Raw genomic sequence first — 16086 nt, 5'->3', positions numbered from 1 at the left:
ATCTTTATAATTAACGTTCTTAGTGTGAACAGGCCTTAATAGTGTTACTTCACGGGATGGCCAATTTCACATGTATTTTTTGTGTGTTTTCATAATACAAAATACTGTATTTGTATTTTAATACATTTTTACACAGTATTTTGTAGTCCTATTTTTATTTTAAATACATTTTGATGTATTTATGCCCATCTCTGTCCGCTGGTTTGGATTGTCTGCTAGTTTTTGCTATAGTTATCGTTATTGTTATGTTGGTGTGAACGGCCACACCAGATCACGCCACCCTCTAAAAGCTTATTCGTCGTGTGCTTTCAGCTTTAGTTCAGGTTCTCATGTGTGTAAAACATGTGATGTGTGTCATTATTAGCCTTCCCCAAATGTTGAAAATTCTAAAAGAAATGCATTTGATTGGTATTTTATAGGAGACCTCTGCATGTTTAAAATGTCTGTTTTATTAAACTTTAGACTATTGCGAAACCCTTTGAACTGATCTTTTGGTTTATGATAACAAAAGATAAAAACTCGCAAGTCTGTGATACCTGGACATTCAAGGACAGAACATTCCTGATAGCCCTCGACACTTGTTGTTGTTTTCTTTTACTCTATTAACTATTCATTCCAGTTTGATCCAACTTAATCTAGTGCCAGCTGAGCTCACTCTCCTCTTTGAGACTTTAGATTCGCTCATTTGGTTACTGATTTCAATGAGATGGTTGCAATGAAATCTTGCCCTTAACTATTAAGAGCAGATAAACATTAGCAGGGCTTTTTTAACTCTGAGGGCTTGAGACCATCTTCATTTGAAAGGTAAGATTTATCTTTGTGCCATAAATGTCCAGTTTGCAGCGCATGTTTAGATTGTTGTCTGTCTTTGTGTCATCTGCTGGCATATGTTTCTTAATGAATAAATGCAGCACATTCATCCCAAATGTTTGAATGATTCCTGGAAAAGTTTATTTAATATGCAAATCACAAATGATGTGGAGAACCAGTGTAATATTTTGTTTGTTTTTTAATAATGTGCACATTTGCTTTTTATTTTTATTTCTATGCAGACTGACAGCATGGTCAAGCGTGTGGCTGTGATTGGAGCGGGCAGCTCTGGGCTGACCTCCATCAAATGCTGTCTGGATGAAGGGCTGGAGCCGGTGTGTTTTGAGAGCAGTGATGGTATTGGAGGACTCTGGAGGTTTAAGGTTGAAATAATTATTATTATTTTTTTGAAATGTAAACAGCTTAACAAAGAAAAAAAGCACACATCAGCTGTGGAATATATAAAGCCCTTAAAGGGATAGTTTACCCAAAACTGAAAATTCTGTCATCATTTACTCAGCCTAAATGATGTGGGTGGTATTATTTTTCCTACTATGGTAGTGAATGGTTGTTCTATCTGCTTGGTTACACACATTCTTCCAAATATCTTATTTTGTGTTCAGCAGAACAAAGAAACAACTTGAGGGTGAGTAAATGATGAATTTTCATTTTTGGGTGAACTATCTCTTTAAAGGGACGTGGTGAAGGAAAACAAATATAAAATGGGACAAATATTTTCCAAAGTAAATTCCAAAGAAACTTTGCATTTACAAAAATATTGCATCCCACTCTACCCATTCTGAGCAGGATTCGAGTCTCTAAGTTGAGTGTCAGTCACTATGAGCCAGTAAAGTGAAATTTAAACGCACAGCTTTTACTAGCTTTCCTCTATTACACACACACACACACACACACACACACACACACACACACACATACATACATGTGTATATATTGATCTTCAAAGACATATCCTAATGTCTTCTTCAAAAAACAATGTTAAAGTTAAACCTGCCTCCTGATTTAATTTAATCAGTTTAATTTAAGACTCAATTTAATCCTAAAAAAGTAGCTCTAGTCTCCCTCCAGGAAATCTGTTTATTAAACTCTGGATTAGACGAATTCTAGGGCTGTTTAAAACCATGACAGAGAAAGCAGATTTCTGTTCATCTGGTTTAAAAGGCCATTTTAGTCCAGAACTAGCCTTAATCTCTGTCCAGGAAACCACCACATAGAGTTTTAGCTGGAAATGGCAAATGGCATGGTGGATTGGGTTCACGACAATGTTTTCTGGAAGTATTCCTGAGCCCATGTTGTGATTTTCATTACAGTAGCATACTAGCATTCCTGTATGTGATGCAGTGCCGATCACGGAGATCACGGGCATCCAGTATGGTTTTCCGGCCTTGACCCTTACGCACATAGATTGTTCCAGATTCTCTGAATCTTTGGATGATATTATGCTCTGTAGATGATGATAAATTCAAACTCTGAGAAACTCCTTTCTGATATTGCTCCACTATTTTTCGCCGCAGCATTGGAGCTGAATTGGTGATCCTCTGCCCATCTTGACTTCTGAGAGACACTGCCACTCTGAGAGGCTCTTTTTATACCCAATCATGTTGCCAGTTGACATAATAAGTTGCAAATTGGTCCTCCAGCTGTTGCTTATATGTACATTTAACTTTTCAGGCCTTTTTTGGAACGTGTACCTCTCATGAAATCAAAAAAGAGCCAATATTTTGCATGAAATTTAAAAATGTCTCACTTTCAACATTTGATATCTATCTTTGTTATCCATAATCTTTTGTGAATAAAAAGTTTATGAGATTTTAAATTATTGCACTCCTTTTTTATTCACAATTTAGTACTTTTTTGGAATTCCATCCGCTAGAGGGCACCTATTCAAAACAAAGGTGTAGTTTGATGACGTCAGGTTTGAGCGCAGAATCTCGGTACATGTGGTCTTCACCTCACAGCCGGTGAAAAAGAATCGGGACTCAGACATCCTGTTAATGCGATTATCAACGTTACTGTAGTATGAAGCAGAGCAGACCGAGTGTTGTGGAGCTGAGCAAGGCAGCTTTTATTAGAGCAGCGGGACTTTTACTATGAAGGGACACAGTCTCCGGCGCCATTTCCGCTTTTTCTGTCCTGAGTATGAGGTAATGCAGCTCTGTTTATCATAATTAAATACATTTCAGTGTGTTTAAAATTAGAGGTCAACCGAGTCATTGGTTGAACAATCGTTATCGTCAAAAATCGATAGTTTTTCCGGTTTGCGTCTGTTGCGGGACCCACTGAGAAGGCTGCTGTCATTACACAGTAGCCACGAGAGCTCTGAGAAGGGTCTGCTGGCATTATATAGTACAAGAGCGGCCTCTAGAGGCCAAATAAAAAACCATCACTGTGAGGACACGTGAGGCTGCGCGCTTCACCGAACGCTGCACAGAGTGCGCTGACACATCTGACGCGCGTTTAAACCACCGAAAGGGAAACGGTATGAATACAGTACATGTTGCCAAATCATTATAAATAAAAAATTTTGGTGATTAGATGCTTTAGCAGCGAAAGAACAGCAGTATGTATGTACTTTACTTTGTCGTCGAGGCTGAGACGACGCTAACATTAGCAGTAACATTTACCTCAAGCAGTTAAAGCGATGTAACAACTTACTAGGTGATTTAAGAAACCAAACTGCATCCGACAGAAATATAAACACATCAGAAACGCATTAGATATCAATACATATTTTGTTATTTTGATAAGAAAACTGTCGTGTTCTAAAAAAGCAAACTGTTTGGATTTATATGAAATAACACTTAATATAATACAGTAATCCATTATAATACATTATATCCAATATGACATTTGTAACATTATTAAGGTTAATAAATGCTGTAGAAGTATTATTCATTGCTAGTTTTATCTGTTTACCTTTTTTATGCACTATACTAACATGAATGATTAAGATACAAATATTGCTCAACTATTATTACACAATGTAAAATGTATATTGCATATTATTCATGTAAGCTAGCTAAATATGCTAATAAATTCTTCTTAACAAATGGGACTTGCAGTCTGTTACCTGACATTTACATACATGTTTCTAGGTTATAGCTAAAGAAACATTTATTTGTAAAATTTTAATGTTTTAGTTATTTTCTGTAAAAAAAAAAAAATCTGTTAGAACTTGTCATTTTAATATATTCATATTTACATATGCAATTTAGACCATTTTCATGGTTCAGTACTGTTTTTTTTTCTTGTAATAAAGTTCAGCACTGTTTTGTGTTTTTTATTTTATTTGTTATTATTATTATTATTATTATTATTATTATTATTATTATTATCATTATTATTATTATTTTAATCTAGTATCTTTTTAAAAACTATCGGTCGATTAATCGGTTATCGCCAAGCGTGGTCCAACCTAGCTATCGGTATCGGTAAAATCCACTATTGGTCGACCTCTAAATGTATGACGTTACTCTGTGTGTACACTCAGCAGCTGCTAAGACACTTGTTGCACACTACAGTGAGAGTAAAGCGCTTCTGCCAAATAAAACTAAAACCGAGGGTAACGCAGATATGACGCAATTGACAGACTACTCCCTCAGATGTCCCGGCTTCTAGGTTAAAATAGCAATTTTATCACAATTTACAAATAATTGGAACATTTGGGATATTGTAAGAACTGGTTTTTGGATAAAATACACTGGTTTTTGGATATTTTACTACAAAAATCATACATTTACTTTAACTGCATTGGTCAACAAACAGATAGCCCCACCTCAAAACACTTTTGATGGCAATAATAGTTCAAATGGCTTACTTATAGTTATGCTTATTAAGATGTAATTAAAGGTGAAGTGCACAATATTCCGGAATATTACGGAATATAATGCATAACATTCTCCTATCCGACAGTATTTTTTATTAAACAATATTGCGCACTTCACCTTCATTTAAAATGTTCAATTCATTGAACGTGTCCTCCTGTTCATTCACAGGACAAACCTGAGGCAGGACATTCCAGCGTTTATCGTTCTCTCATAACGAACACCTCTAAAGAGATGATGTGCTATAGTGATTTCCCTATGCCGGATCATTACCCAAACTTCATGCACAACACTCTGATGGTGCAGTACTACAAGCTCTATGCTGAGCACTTCAATCTGCTCAAACACATTCACTTTCAGGTAATTAGCAACACAATGACATCACATCCACTGATATTTTAGAAAGATATGTTTCTTGATAAAATATGTTTCCATCCAAATTAGTCTTGGAATAACATTCAAAAGATTTTAAGGATTGACAAAGCTGTTCTAAGAACACATCCTACTTCTCACATTATTGCAAGTGTGTGTTTATAAGAAGCATTACTTCTATAAAGATTACATGTAGCATTTAATTTATGTGGTTTTGTATATTTCAGACAACAGTTCGGAGTGTGAGGCAGAGGCCTGATTTCTCTGACTCAGGGCAGTGGGACGTGGTGACCGCAAACAGAGACGGACAAGAGGAGAAACATGTGTTTGATGGGGTGCTTGTGTGTGCAGGACACTTCACACAACCCCAGAAACCCTTCTCAGACTTCCCAGGTGATCTGTTCATATGATTACAGATCAATGATAATACTAATACTATTATCTAATACTAATTCACTGTATGGCTCTATACAAGAAGCATCAATATATTTAGTAATAATGCTTTATTTCAGTTCTACTAACTAAGTAACTTTGGACCTATAAGTTAAATACCAGTCATTAGAGTCATTCGACTGTCTGCTATATGCTTATGCTAGGTGTTTATCTGCAAATATTTTGATGCTCCTCCATCTGACATTCTACTGATTATAAGTAACTACATGTCAACTAACCCAAACCTAAACCTAACCTAACAGTCCACTAATACTCTAACAACATTTAGTTGCTCTTGTAATTGCAAAGTTACTTATTATGTCTAAAGTAGACCATCAAAACAATTTTAACCATATATGGTATAAACCTATATTTACTCTAATTGTGTTACTACAGGTATTGATTCATTCCCAGGGACAGTAATTCACAGTTGGGAATATAAGGACCCTGGTCCTTACTTTGGGAAGAGAGTTGTGATCGTTGGGATTGGGAATTCTGGTGGAGACATTGCCGTGGAGCTTAGCCGAGTGTGTGAGAAGGTGTCGAATATATTTAATTTTTTTTACTGATATTTTCCATAGTTTTAGATTCTCAGCAGGGTCAAAACCATACACTTATATATTATTTATAATATTATGAATTTAGAATTTTAGATTAGTTTAAAAAAATAGAGCTTTATAAAACATTATGTATAAATCTTAAAGTTTTTAAATCTATGAATACGAATGAAGATTTATACAGAATATTTTTTGTTTAATTTATAATATGAATACTATGTAAGGATTGTTCAATTCTATTTGATGGAATTAATTTTACTATTAATTAAAATGGGTAAATCTTGGAAAAAACTGCTTAACATTTTTTTTGTGTATGTAATGTGTTATTTTTATGACCCAACTGACTCTTTTCACATGAAATAATAAATATTATTGCAATGTTCCAACAGCAAAAAAAAATATATATATATATATTTAATAGAGGAAAAATTTATAAAGAGCGATGGATTAAATAAGGGATATAACCAAACACTAAATTTAATGTCAAAATCAGGATATATTAACATTTATCAATATGACTACTGACTGACTTATTTGGCAAATTAGCTTGTAACGTTTAATGTAAGTTACAAAAAATAATAATAATAACCTGGAAAATTGTGGAACAAAGGAACAGAAACACAAGCAAACAGGCAACCATTACAATCAAAAATTGACAAAGCAACAAGAGAAACACAAGGGCTAATTGCTGCATTCACGTGATATTCTACTTGGAGCGGTTCATGCTCTCGGACTGGCCATTATGAATTTTTATGGCAACACTATCAATGCCTAAATGAATCTGCAGTGTTCAGGTGTAACAGTGGCTGCATCTAAAAACGTAGGCAGCTGACTTATTGCCTTTCTGCCTTATGACCGCATAGGATTGTGGGATATCAAATGCTATGAACAATACATCTTTGCTGCCTTCAGAAATCAATCAGATAAAGTTATCACAGGAGACAGAATGTTAAAGCCCCACTTGGCTACTTTTGCTCTCGGGGTCCCCCTACAGTTTGGAAAATATAATGTCCTCAACTACTGTCGTAAGAGCTGTCATCCTACAACAGGGGATGCCATCGCGCGTGCATTTGTTGACATGACAACCCTGATAGCCCTGAACTAGTGATGCGTGAGTCGTCTCATAACCCGCGGACCCCGTATGTCTATTTAATGGTCGCGGGTGCGCCGCGGGTTGTAAAAATATATACAGTGGTGCGGTGCGGGCCAAATAACTTCATAAAATCGTCCCGCGGGTCGGTGCAGCACTAACAGTTCCCCTGAACACTGCAAGAGGAGTTCTTCTGGCGGCGCGTGTGAAATGTCTTCATCCCAGGTAACGTTACAGTCAGTGGCATATGTTTCAGCATGTCATATGAATATAATTTCATGGGTTTTATTTTTTCAAACGCCAAATAATCACGATGCTCACGTTTACAAGCCAGCGTCATTATAGTAGTCTATTGGTTACCGTTTTACAGAATCTATATGATACTTCAGTTCAATGTTTGAGTGGTAGCTCACCGTAACAAGCAGGACAGCATCGGTCGGGCACGCCTCCTTCAGCTCACGCCGACGAGCAAACGCTGGTCACATGTTGATCCTCGTCCTGGCTTTAATCCCATCACTTTTTCATTTCCTCTTATTGCTTTCCTCCAACAAAACCTTTTCTTTCTTATTTGTCTGTGCTGCTTCGGACATGACTATATTATCCGACGAACAAAGTTGGGCTCGCACGTCCGAATGTAAGGAAGTGTGGGTGTTGGTGGAAGTGACGTATATGCCGTAAAGCAGTCGAATTTTGTAGTTCTTTTTTTTTTTCTCGGGTTACTACCCGAAACCCGAAGTTTAAAAGTACGATTAAAAACGATACAGACCCCATCAGGCTATGGCAGACGTGTTATTCAACCTATTGTAAGTCGATTTATCATCACAAGAGTCTTAAAAAATATATTATGAAGGTTGAAAAGTTACGTAGTGCTGATTTAAAGGGTTAGTTTTCAAAACAAACGGTTTCAAACGGTTATGAATCAGCGTATTGATTCATGATTCAGATCGTGTGTCAAACCGCCAAACTGCTGAAATCACGTGACTTTGGCGATCCGAATCATGAATTGATACACTGATTTTAACCATTCGAAAGTTTGTTTTTAAATTAGCTCATCACTATATGTCGTTATTTAGTTTTTAGGGTTTTTTTTCACACAAAATCTATTCTCGTCGCTTCATAAAATTATTGTTGAGCCAATGTAGTGAGATGGGCTTTGTAACGACGTCTTTAGTGGCTTTTACACTCTGCCGTGGTCTTCCAGCCCTTGGACTCCTCTGGGCTCCATCATCCCTCCAGATCATCCTCAGTCTATCTTCACTCAGCTTCCGTCACGGACTTCCAGGATCTACAGCTGCACCTCGACACTCTACCCCAGCTCTGTCACGCATTGGTTCTGACTCGGCATTCTGCCTAAGCTCCACCCTGACTACACCCACCATCAGCTCCACCGATGTCTATCTCCACTGAATCCTCCTCTTCCCTGCCCTTACTCTCCTCCAAAGCCCCCTCTCTTCCTCCTCAGGTGTAATGGTTATGGCATCCGAATCCTGGAAAATGCTGCCTTCGGAAGACACATTTCAAGGCAGGAAGATATCAAGCCACGTCCGAATCTAATGATTGCTTCACTTCCTGTCTCCTGAGATACCTTCATCTTATCAATTTTTGAAGGCTGCATACATGTATCCTTCGCTGCTTTTGATATCCCACAATCCTGTGCGTTCCATTCTGTGACAGTTAAGCTCAGGAAAAAAAGATGCTGTCCGAAAGTTGTGTTTGAGGGTCAGTTTGTCCGTAAATCTACCAACAATTTCCACTTCAGATGTCATTTCTAGCGAGAAATTACTAATGTAGTAATTAAATATTTGTTTAGTTCTTACCAAAGCTCTCTTTATTTTGCTGTAGATCATTGAACTGTTACACTGCCTTAGAAGTCTGTCTGAAATTAGTTTTGTGAGGTGCCTTCATGCACAAAACATGTTTAAAACATGAGTCAGCTGCCTAGGTTTTCGGACGCAGCCCTCAACTGTCACTGAATGGAAAGCACAGGATTGTGGGATATCAAAGACAGCGAAGGATAAGCCTTCAAAAATCGATCAGATGAAGGTATCTCGGGAGACAGGAAGTGAAGCAAACATTAGATTCAGACGTGGCTTGATACTTTCCTGCCTTGAAATGTGTCCTCCAAAGGCAGCTTTTTCCGAGTTTCAGACGCAGCCTCTGTCTGTTATCGTCGATCTATACATGGTTGTGTTTCTCCGAGTTATTCTCCTGTGTATTGCGTTGATTATTAGATTTAAAACTGTTGAAGTCGTGCGCTTCACTACAGCCGCCATTCTGTGACATCATGTGGTACAGCTATCACATGGTATTAGTAGGAGGCCTCAGAAAATTCCAAGCTTGCAAGTTATATTTACATGCTTTACGAGGACGTGAATGCTTTTTACAAGTTGAAATCTAGTAATTATGGGAATTATGACAGGGTGTGATCACACCTACACTACAGTGTATACATAGAGGCTACATCCGAAATTGCATACTTCCCTAATAGTAGGTGAAAAACAGTATGTGAAAAAATAAGCATGTCTGAATTCACAGTACTCATAAAAGAGTAGCATAAAGTATCCGGATGACCTACTAATGACCTAAATCAATCTTTAAACTTGTGAAAATGTCACAAGATCATTACATTTAACCCTCACAATTCTGAATATGTATCACTCTCTTAGTTCTCATTTATATTTTATGTCAATAGGTTCAAATGCACTCTTGTCTATTCACTAATTCAATTTTCCTTTTTTACCCTACTTTGGTCTCCCTGTTCCTATTCACTTAGACGTTCCTGAGCACCCGTAAAGGGACGTGGGTCTTAGGTCGCATGGTCAGTAAAGGGCTTCCTCTAGACATCATGATGATTAGACGAGTTCAAGATCTGATTTACTGCCTCCTGCCTAGATATCTTCTCAACTGGATTGTCGAGAGAATCCTCAATCAGAGATATGACCACAAGCTGTATGGACTACAGCCTACACACAGGTGAAGGGCCAAAACTTTATCATTGGTGATTAAATTAAAGCCCTGTGAATTTATTCACAATGACCTTTGCCCATATTTAGCATTTCTAGAATCCTTGACCAGCATGTTATTATCAACGATGACCTCCCAGGGCGCATTCTGGTAGGAGAATTGGTGATGAAACCAAATATGCAGAAGTTCCAAGGCTCGACGGTTTTCTTCGATGATGGGACTGTTGAAGAGAAGATTGATGCAGTGATCTTCTGCACCGGATATAATTATACATTTCCCTTCCTCCCTGCCTCCTTAAACTCTGGTGCTGATGGAGATCTGAAACTCTACAAAAGAGTCTTTCCTCCAGCTCTAGAGCATCCAACACTGGCCATCCTGGGCTTGCTACAGACCAGAGGGTCGATCATGACAGCTGTAGAACTGCAGGCTCGCTGGGCCACCAGGGTCATCGCAGGTATTGAGCAAACATGACAAGTCCTGAAAAATTATGTTGACAGTTACTTTTGAAAGTAATGCATTACAGTATTGCGTTACTCACTTTAATGGAAGCATATGGGTAGCAATATGCAATTTGTTTGAAATGTAATTTACAAAATGGCAATGTATTTCTGTATTTAAATTTACATTCTCTATACCAAATGTGCAAAGTTTGAAGCAAAATGCTAATTCAAATTCAATAATATAATTTAAATGAGCTATTTCCTACACTAGTTTTTAACTCCTCATTAGAATTTTTTTACATTCATAGCGTGAAATTTTATGAAATTGCAATTGTCTAAACTGTGAGTGTAAATGCAATAAAGAAAAATAACATTTACATTTAACATTTAATCATTTAGCAGACGCTTTTATCCAAAGCGACTTACAAAAAGGGGAGAGCAATAGAAGCAACGAAACAAACAAGGGCAACAACCTGCAAGTGCTATAAGAAGTCTCAGTTAATCGAGCACAGTACACAAACTCCCCCCCCCCCCCCCCAAACAAAAAAAAAAACAGAAAATTTAATTGGCTCATTAAGTGCTAGTCTTTATTGGTCAGGTGCAGTTGGAAAATATGTGTCTTAATAGGGCTGTGTTGAAAAAATCGATTCACCAATTCTGAATCGATTTTCATATTAATTTCTAAAGATCGATCCATAACTCAGAGGATCGATTTAATAATAGGCCTACATTTTCCCTGTGAATTTTAATTTGCTGCGTCATTGAATTCACGCATGCGTGCGAGGTGGAAGGACATTAAAACAACGAAGATGGCAGCTTTGAAAACTCCAGAACCGCTGCGGACAAAGAATACTAGAGTAGGTAAACAAACTCCAGCCGAAGCTCTCGTCACTATACCGCCGCCGCCGCCGTGCTGAAGAAGCGCCGTGGACAGTTTTCCATCACTCTTCCTCTTCTCTCGTTACCGCGGCAGACAGAGAATACTAGAGTAAGGTGGTATAGACGAGTAAACTCGGGCTGCTGGGTATGTCGATACATATCTAATCTGGAATACATTCATTTTAATTTTGCGACTTTAAATATTTGTTTTAATTATTTGTTAAAACGAAAAAATTGCATTTTCCTCCAAACGTTGCACATTTGGTATGGAAAGTATTTCATATTTAAATACAGAAATCCATTGCCATTACATTTCAAATTGAATATTACCCGTATGCTTCTATACTTTAAAGTAATTGTGTTACTTAGTTAGTAAGTAATGCGCTACATTACTTTTACATCACCTAGGCTGGGCTTGTTTATTTTTTTAATAACTAAAAAGTTCTATATGTGGCAAATGTAAAAGCCCTTTCACACCAAAAGTGAAATGAATAAACCTCCTGTACTGTAGAGGGCACAGCTAAAAAAAATTTTTTACAATTTTTTTATTGATGCTGCTTCTTTTCAGAGGCTGTATGACTATGAACTTAGTGACTGATTGCTCCTTATTTGTATACTTATTATCTCATGCTGCTTTGTCATAATATATTTTTGACTTGTGCACTTACATTATCCCAGATCTTTCCAAGAATGTTTAAATCCAAAAAAATAAGCAATTTTAATCAGGACACGGACTGTGTCTGTGCGTCTCCTATCAGCAAAGTCATACATGCTGTACCCTCTATGGTTTTATTTTAAAGAAACCATAGAAACACCAAAGATGCTTTAATATATTATGTTTTATTAGACACCTGGGAACAACTGTTTGGATATATTTATAGACAGAAAACTAACTATTGTTATATAGTTCAACACATTTAGTCTTATTGTTTAAAGGTGTCATGAACTGGCTTTTTAATTTTTTTAATACATTTGTGTGGTTTTTACATTCAAAAACATCATAACTAATAATTAATAGGCTATTTTCTACACTTGTTTTGAGACTGTCTTCTGAAAGCTGGGTTCTGATGGGCGTGCAGCACTGAAGACTTGGAAGTAAACGCCCACGGCTAGGATTGGATAATATTTGCAAATTTAATGAACTTCAGCTCCCCTGTCAGTTCAGTGACAGGAGGGAGATTGAGGGAGAAACAAAAACCAGAATGATTTTCTCGATCACAGGGCTCGTAAACGTCTTTATCAAACAAACACAATGTTTTATTTCTCATCGACCCGCAATTGATTGGACTATTATTTTTATATTACACATAGCCCGCAAGATCGTACGATATAAGCGCGAACCGCGCGCACACACGGCGTGCGTGCAGCCCTTCAGATGTCAACAAGAGAGAGAAAGAGAGAATAGCAGAACAAGAACAGAATATAATGAGATTGATCGACCTGCCAGGCTTTGCGAGTCCAGCGTACTAAAGGTATGCTCTGTTAGACACGTACACATAAGCAAAATGATCTATAACAATGCAATACTATTACATATAAAAACACGTTTTACTCACATAAGTGTGTTGCACCATTCCTGTCGGATCCAAATCCAGCATCGACCGGAGATTTGTTTACAAACGATCCCGCAGTGAACTGAAATTAATATGTGATCCCCATGTGAGCTGGAACTTCATTAAAAATTAAGTTCAACCACTCATTCCTAATATTAGGATCAGAAGAAAGCTTATGCAGTGACTGTGTACTTCCACAACCAGGAATAGCGCAATATCTTAATCTTCCTCCGCATGTTTATTTTGTTGTTGACCAGCTAGCACGAGCCCTCCATGAGTCGGTGGGCGGGGCTACTGGATTAGACGCGCTGTAGATTCTGTAGAGACCGTTGTGCATTGACGTCAGTATGTTGCTGAGCCTGGTGTCTATAAAAGCTTTTCTTTGACTAACAAGAACATTTTCAGCTTTGAAATTTAGAGGATATTCTTATATTACCATGACCTTTTATATATCAAAAGCTCAAGGGAAAGTTGATTCCTCAGTTCATCACCCCTTTAAATTTAATTTTCTTGACTCTACAAATATGCATGTTTTCGCCATGCCTCAGAGAAAAACTATATTTTGGCTACCATAGCATAATCAGATGCAGCTTAATTTTTAGTAACGGTAATGCAGTTTCTTTGGCGTACAATGTTTTGCATGCCATTAAGTAACACAAGCCGTCCAGCTTTTATTAATGGGTTCAATTCAAATTTCGATCTAGCTTACTGCAGTGTTGGGAAGGTTACTTTGGAAATGTAATATGTTACAGATTACAAGTTACCCTATTTAAAATGTAATAAGTAGCGTAATTATTTCAGTTACTTCATTAGCAACTAATTCGTTTTTGATTATTTTTCTAATTTCCAGCACTGAAACACAAAATTTGAAACACAAATTTCTATCACTTGCCATGGTTATAAATATATATCTGGCCTAAACCAGGGGTCCCCAGTCTCGGTCCTGGAGGGCCACTGTCCTGCATTTTTCTTTTAAATTGTTTAAAGGGGTACTTCAGCGCTGGAAAGATGAATCTGTATTTAAACTGGGTCATCAATGTAGTAGAAATGTGAAATTATTTTTGAATTTGGTGCCTTCTAGACTGAGAAAAGACAGAAAATGTATTTTTGTCTCATGGGGATGAAAGACTACAATTCCCAGAATGCTTCGCTGCCCTGTGAGGCCATTCCCAAAGCCACCACTACTGGATTACTGTGACTGAGTTGGAGAAGACACTACAATTAAAAACTGAACGTGTCTGTTCAATATAAGGAGTGAGTCACTGCGCGATTATCACAGCACTGAGCACTAACTGCAGGAGTGAGATAAATGAACTGATGAGCTCTCGTGATGAGAGCTGAGGTAATCGCGACTACACTCGCGGCATACATTCAAAACGCGAGTTCAGTCTGGCGTGTTTCAGTTCATGCCTTTGCAAGCTTAACTTTCATAGAAATGAATTTGAGAAGTTAAAAGACTTACATTGCTCACCATAGCTCCGTTTAAATGAGTGCCTGCAGCTGCGAGCTGTGCTGTGAGTGTGATCTCCATCCCCCATGTGCGGGTTCAAAACATGCGGAAATGGCTCCCTATGCTGGCTGTAGTCTTTAGCCTTTGGGCAAACATTCCTCCTATGATCATAGGAGGAATTTTTCCAGAAATAAAATGCATAAATCTCTTGTCTCAGGGGGATATGAGGGGGGAAAGCACAATCATTTAAATATACTCCAGGGTTTCTACTGATACAAAGCCATATGCTAATCACTGAAGTAACCCTTTAACCTATTGTATTTATGTATGTTTGAATACTATTTATGTTCTATATAGTACGCTGCTGGACCTGAGTACATGTTATGTTCATGTAACAATGAACAAAGATTAATTAAGTACTGTAGAAATGTATTGCAAATTGTTAAAGTTATGGAACCTTATTGTAAATGCTCTCTCTCTCTCTCTCTCTCTCTCTCTCTCTCTCTCTCTCTCATATATATATATATATATATATATATATATATATATATAATTTTGAAAGCATGGTAAATGTTTTCAAGACAGTTTTTACATGACCTTCCTATATAATTTAAACTTTGTGTATTAATTCTCCTTCTCTTCTTCAAGGACTGAACCGTCTTCCTCCAGCTGATAAAATGGATAAAATAATTGAGAAGGACATTCAAGCAAATTTAAAGCGGTAATTGTTAATTTACCTTGATGGTAATTCCAAATATATTTTGGTAATTTGTCAGTTAATCTATGCTTGTTTCGAACTTTCTATACAGTTACCTCTGCCCTAAGCAAGCTGTCCTTCAAGTGGACTACATCCCTTACCTAGACACCATAGCAAAAGAAGTGGGCGTCCGTCCAAACATTGCTTGGCTGCTCCTGAGAGACCCTGCTGTGGGACTGAGGGTTTTCTTCGGCCCCTGTACTCCCTACCAGTTTAGGCTAAGCGGACCAGGGCATTGGAGAGGTGCCCGTCAGGCAATTCTTACCCAATGGGAGCGTGTGGTCAAACCCATTAAGACACGGCCCATTCCAGAACCTTCCTCCTCCCGTTTGTTGGTTTGGCTGGGCCTGTCAGGAGGGGCTGCAGTGATTTTTGCCGTTATGGCAATGCAAAAGAAGATCCCACTCTTCCTGAGAATCAAATCTGTTTCTTGTATCCCATAGACATCCCATATTTGATTTTTGGGTAGCTATGTTTTCCATTTGCACTTTAATTGTATTATTCCTTTATCTGATTATTGGAATGAATTCTTCTTTATAATACAAGTTATATTTTAAATCGATTAACATTTGAAGGAAACTCAAAAAGACTCAAAAAGTATTTTTCTTGTATCTGTGTTGTAGAGCTGCTTGATTAATTATTAAAGGATTGCAGTCTCAATTTTAAACTCCCATCCATTTCTAAATGACAATAATTCTCCTGTGTATATTAAACCAAAAGAACACTGTGTCCGGAACAGTCAGATCGGCATGTGGCACTGCCACTGAGCAAGAGAGAAAATATTTTTTTTAAGAGCAGATGTCTGAAACAGCTTTTAAAAAAGTATTTCAACCACACAGTAGGCCTAATATTAAGTCTTACAAATATTAATATTATCACAGAAGAACTGGGATAAAAATGTATAGTTCGTATATATTCACTGATGCGTATGGTTGTG

The 16086-nt window shown here is 37.5% G+C and overlaps 1 protein-coding gene across 1 annotated transcript; it reads left to right on the top strand.

Annotated features, from left to right (window-relative positions):
* Nucleotides 1–560: 560 nt before the first annotated feature.
* si:dkey-239i20.4 lies at nt 561–15816 on the top strand. Its single transcript, XM_067417201.1, has 9 exons — nt 561–804; nt 1053–1193; nt 4827–5015; nt 5255–5420; nt 5856–5998; nt 9880–10079; nt 10160–10524; nt 15041–15113; nt 15202–15816. The coding sequence occupies exons 2-9, from the start codon at nt 1062–1064 to the stop codon at nt 15590–15592; spliced, it is 1659 nt and encodes a 552-aa protein (XP_067273302.1). The 5' UTR covers nt 561–804; nt 1053–1061; the 3' UTR covers nt 15593–15816.
* Nucleotides 15817–16086: the final 270 nt, after the last annotated feature.

Source organism: Pseudorasbora parva, chromosome 15 (genome assembly GCF_024679245.1).
Source record: "Pseudorasbora parva isolate DD20220531a chromosome 15, ASM2467924v1, whole genome shotgun sequence".
Taxonomy (NCBI): domain Eukaryota; kingdom Metazoa; phylum Chordata; class Actinopteri; order Cypriniformes; family Gobionidae; genus Pseudorasbora; species Pseudorasbora parva.
This window is presented reverse-complemented; position numbering and strand designations above follow the sequence as displayed.

What these genes read in the sequence shown, in the direction of transcription:
- si:dkey-239i20.4 (XM_067417201.1), top strand. Translation starts at nt 1,062, where the DNA reads ATGGTCAAGCGTGTGGCTGTGATTGGAGCGGGCAGCTCTGGGCTGACC. An exon ending in TTAGCCGAGTGTGTGAGAAG is followed by an intron (nt 5,999 to 9,879) that starts GTGTCGAATATA and finishes CTATTCACTTAG; the next exon opens with ACGTTCCTGAGCACCCGTAA. An exon ending in GGCCACCAGGGTCATCGCAG is followed by an intron (nt 10,525 to 15,040) that starts GTATTGAGCAAA and finishes CTCTTCTTCAAG; the next exon opens with GACTGAACCGTCTTCCTCCA.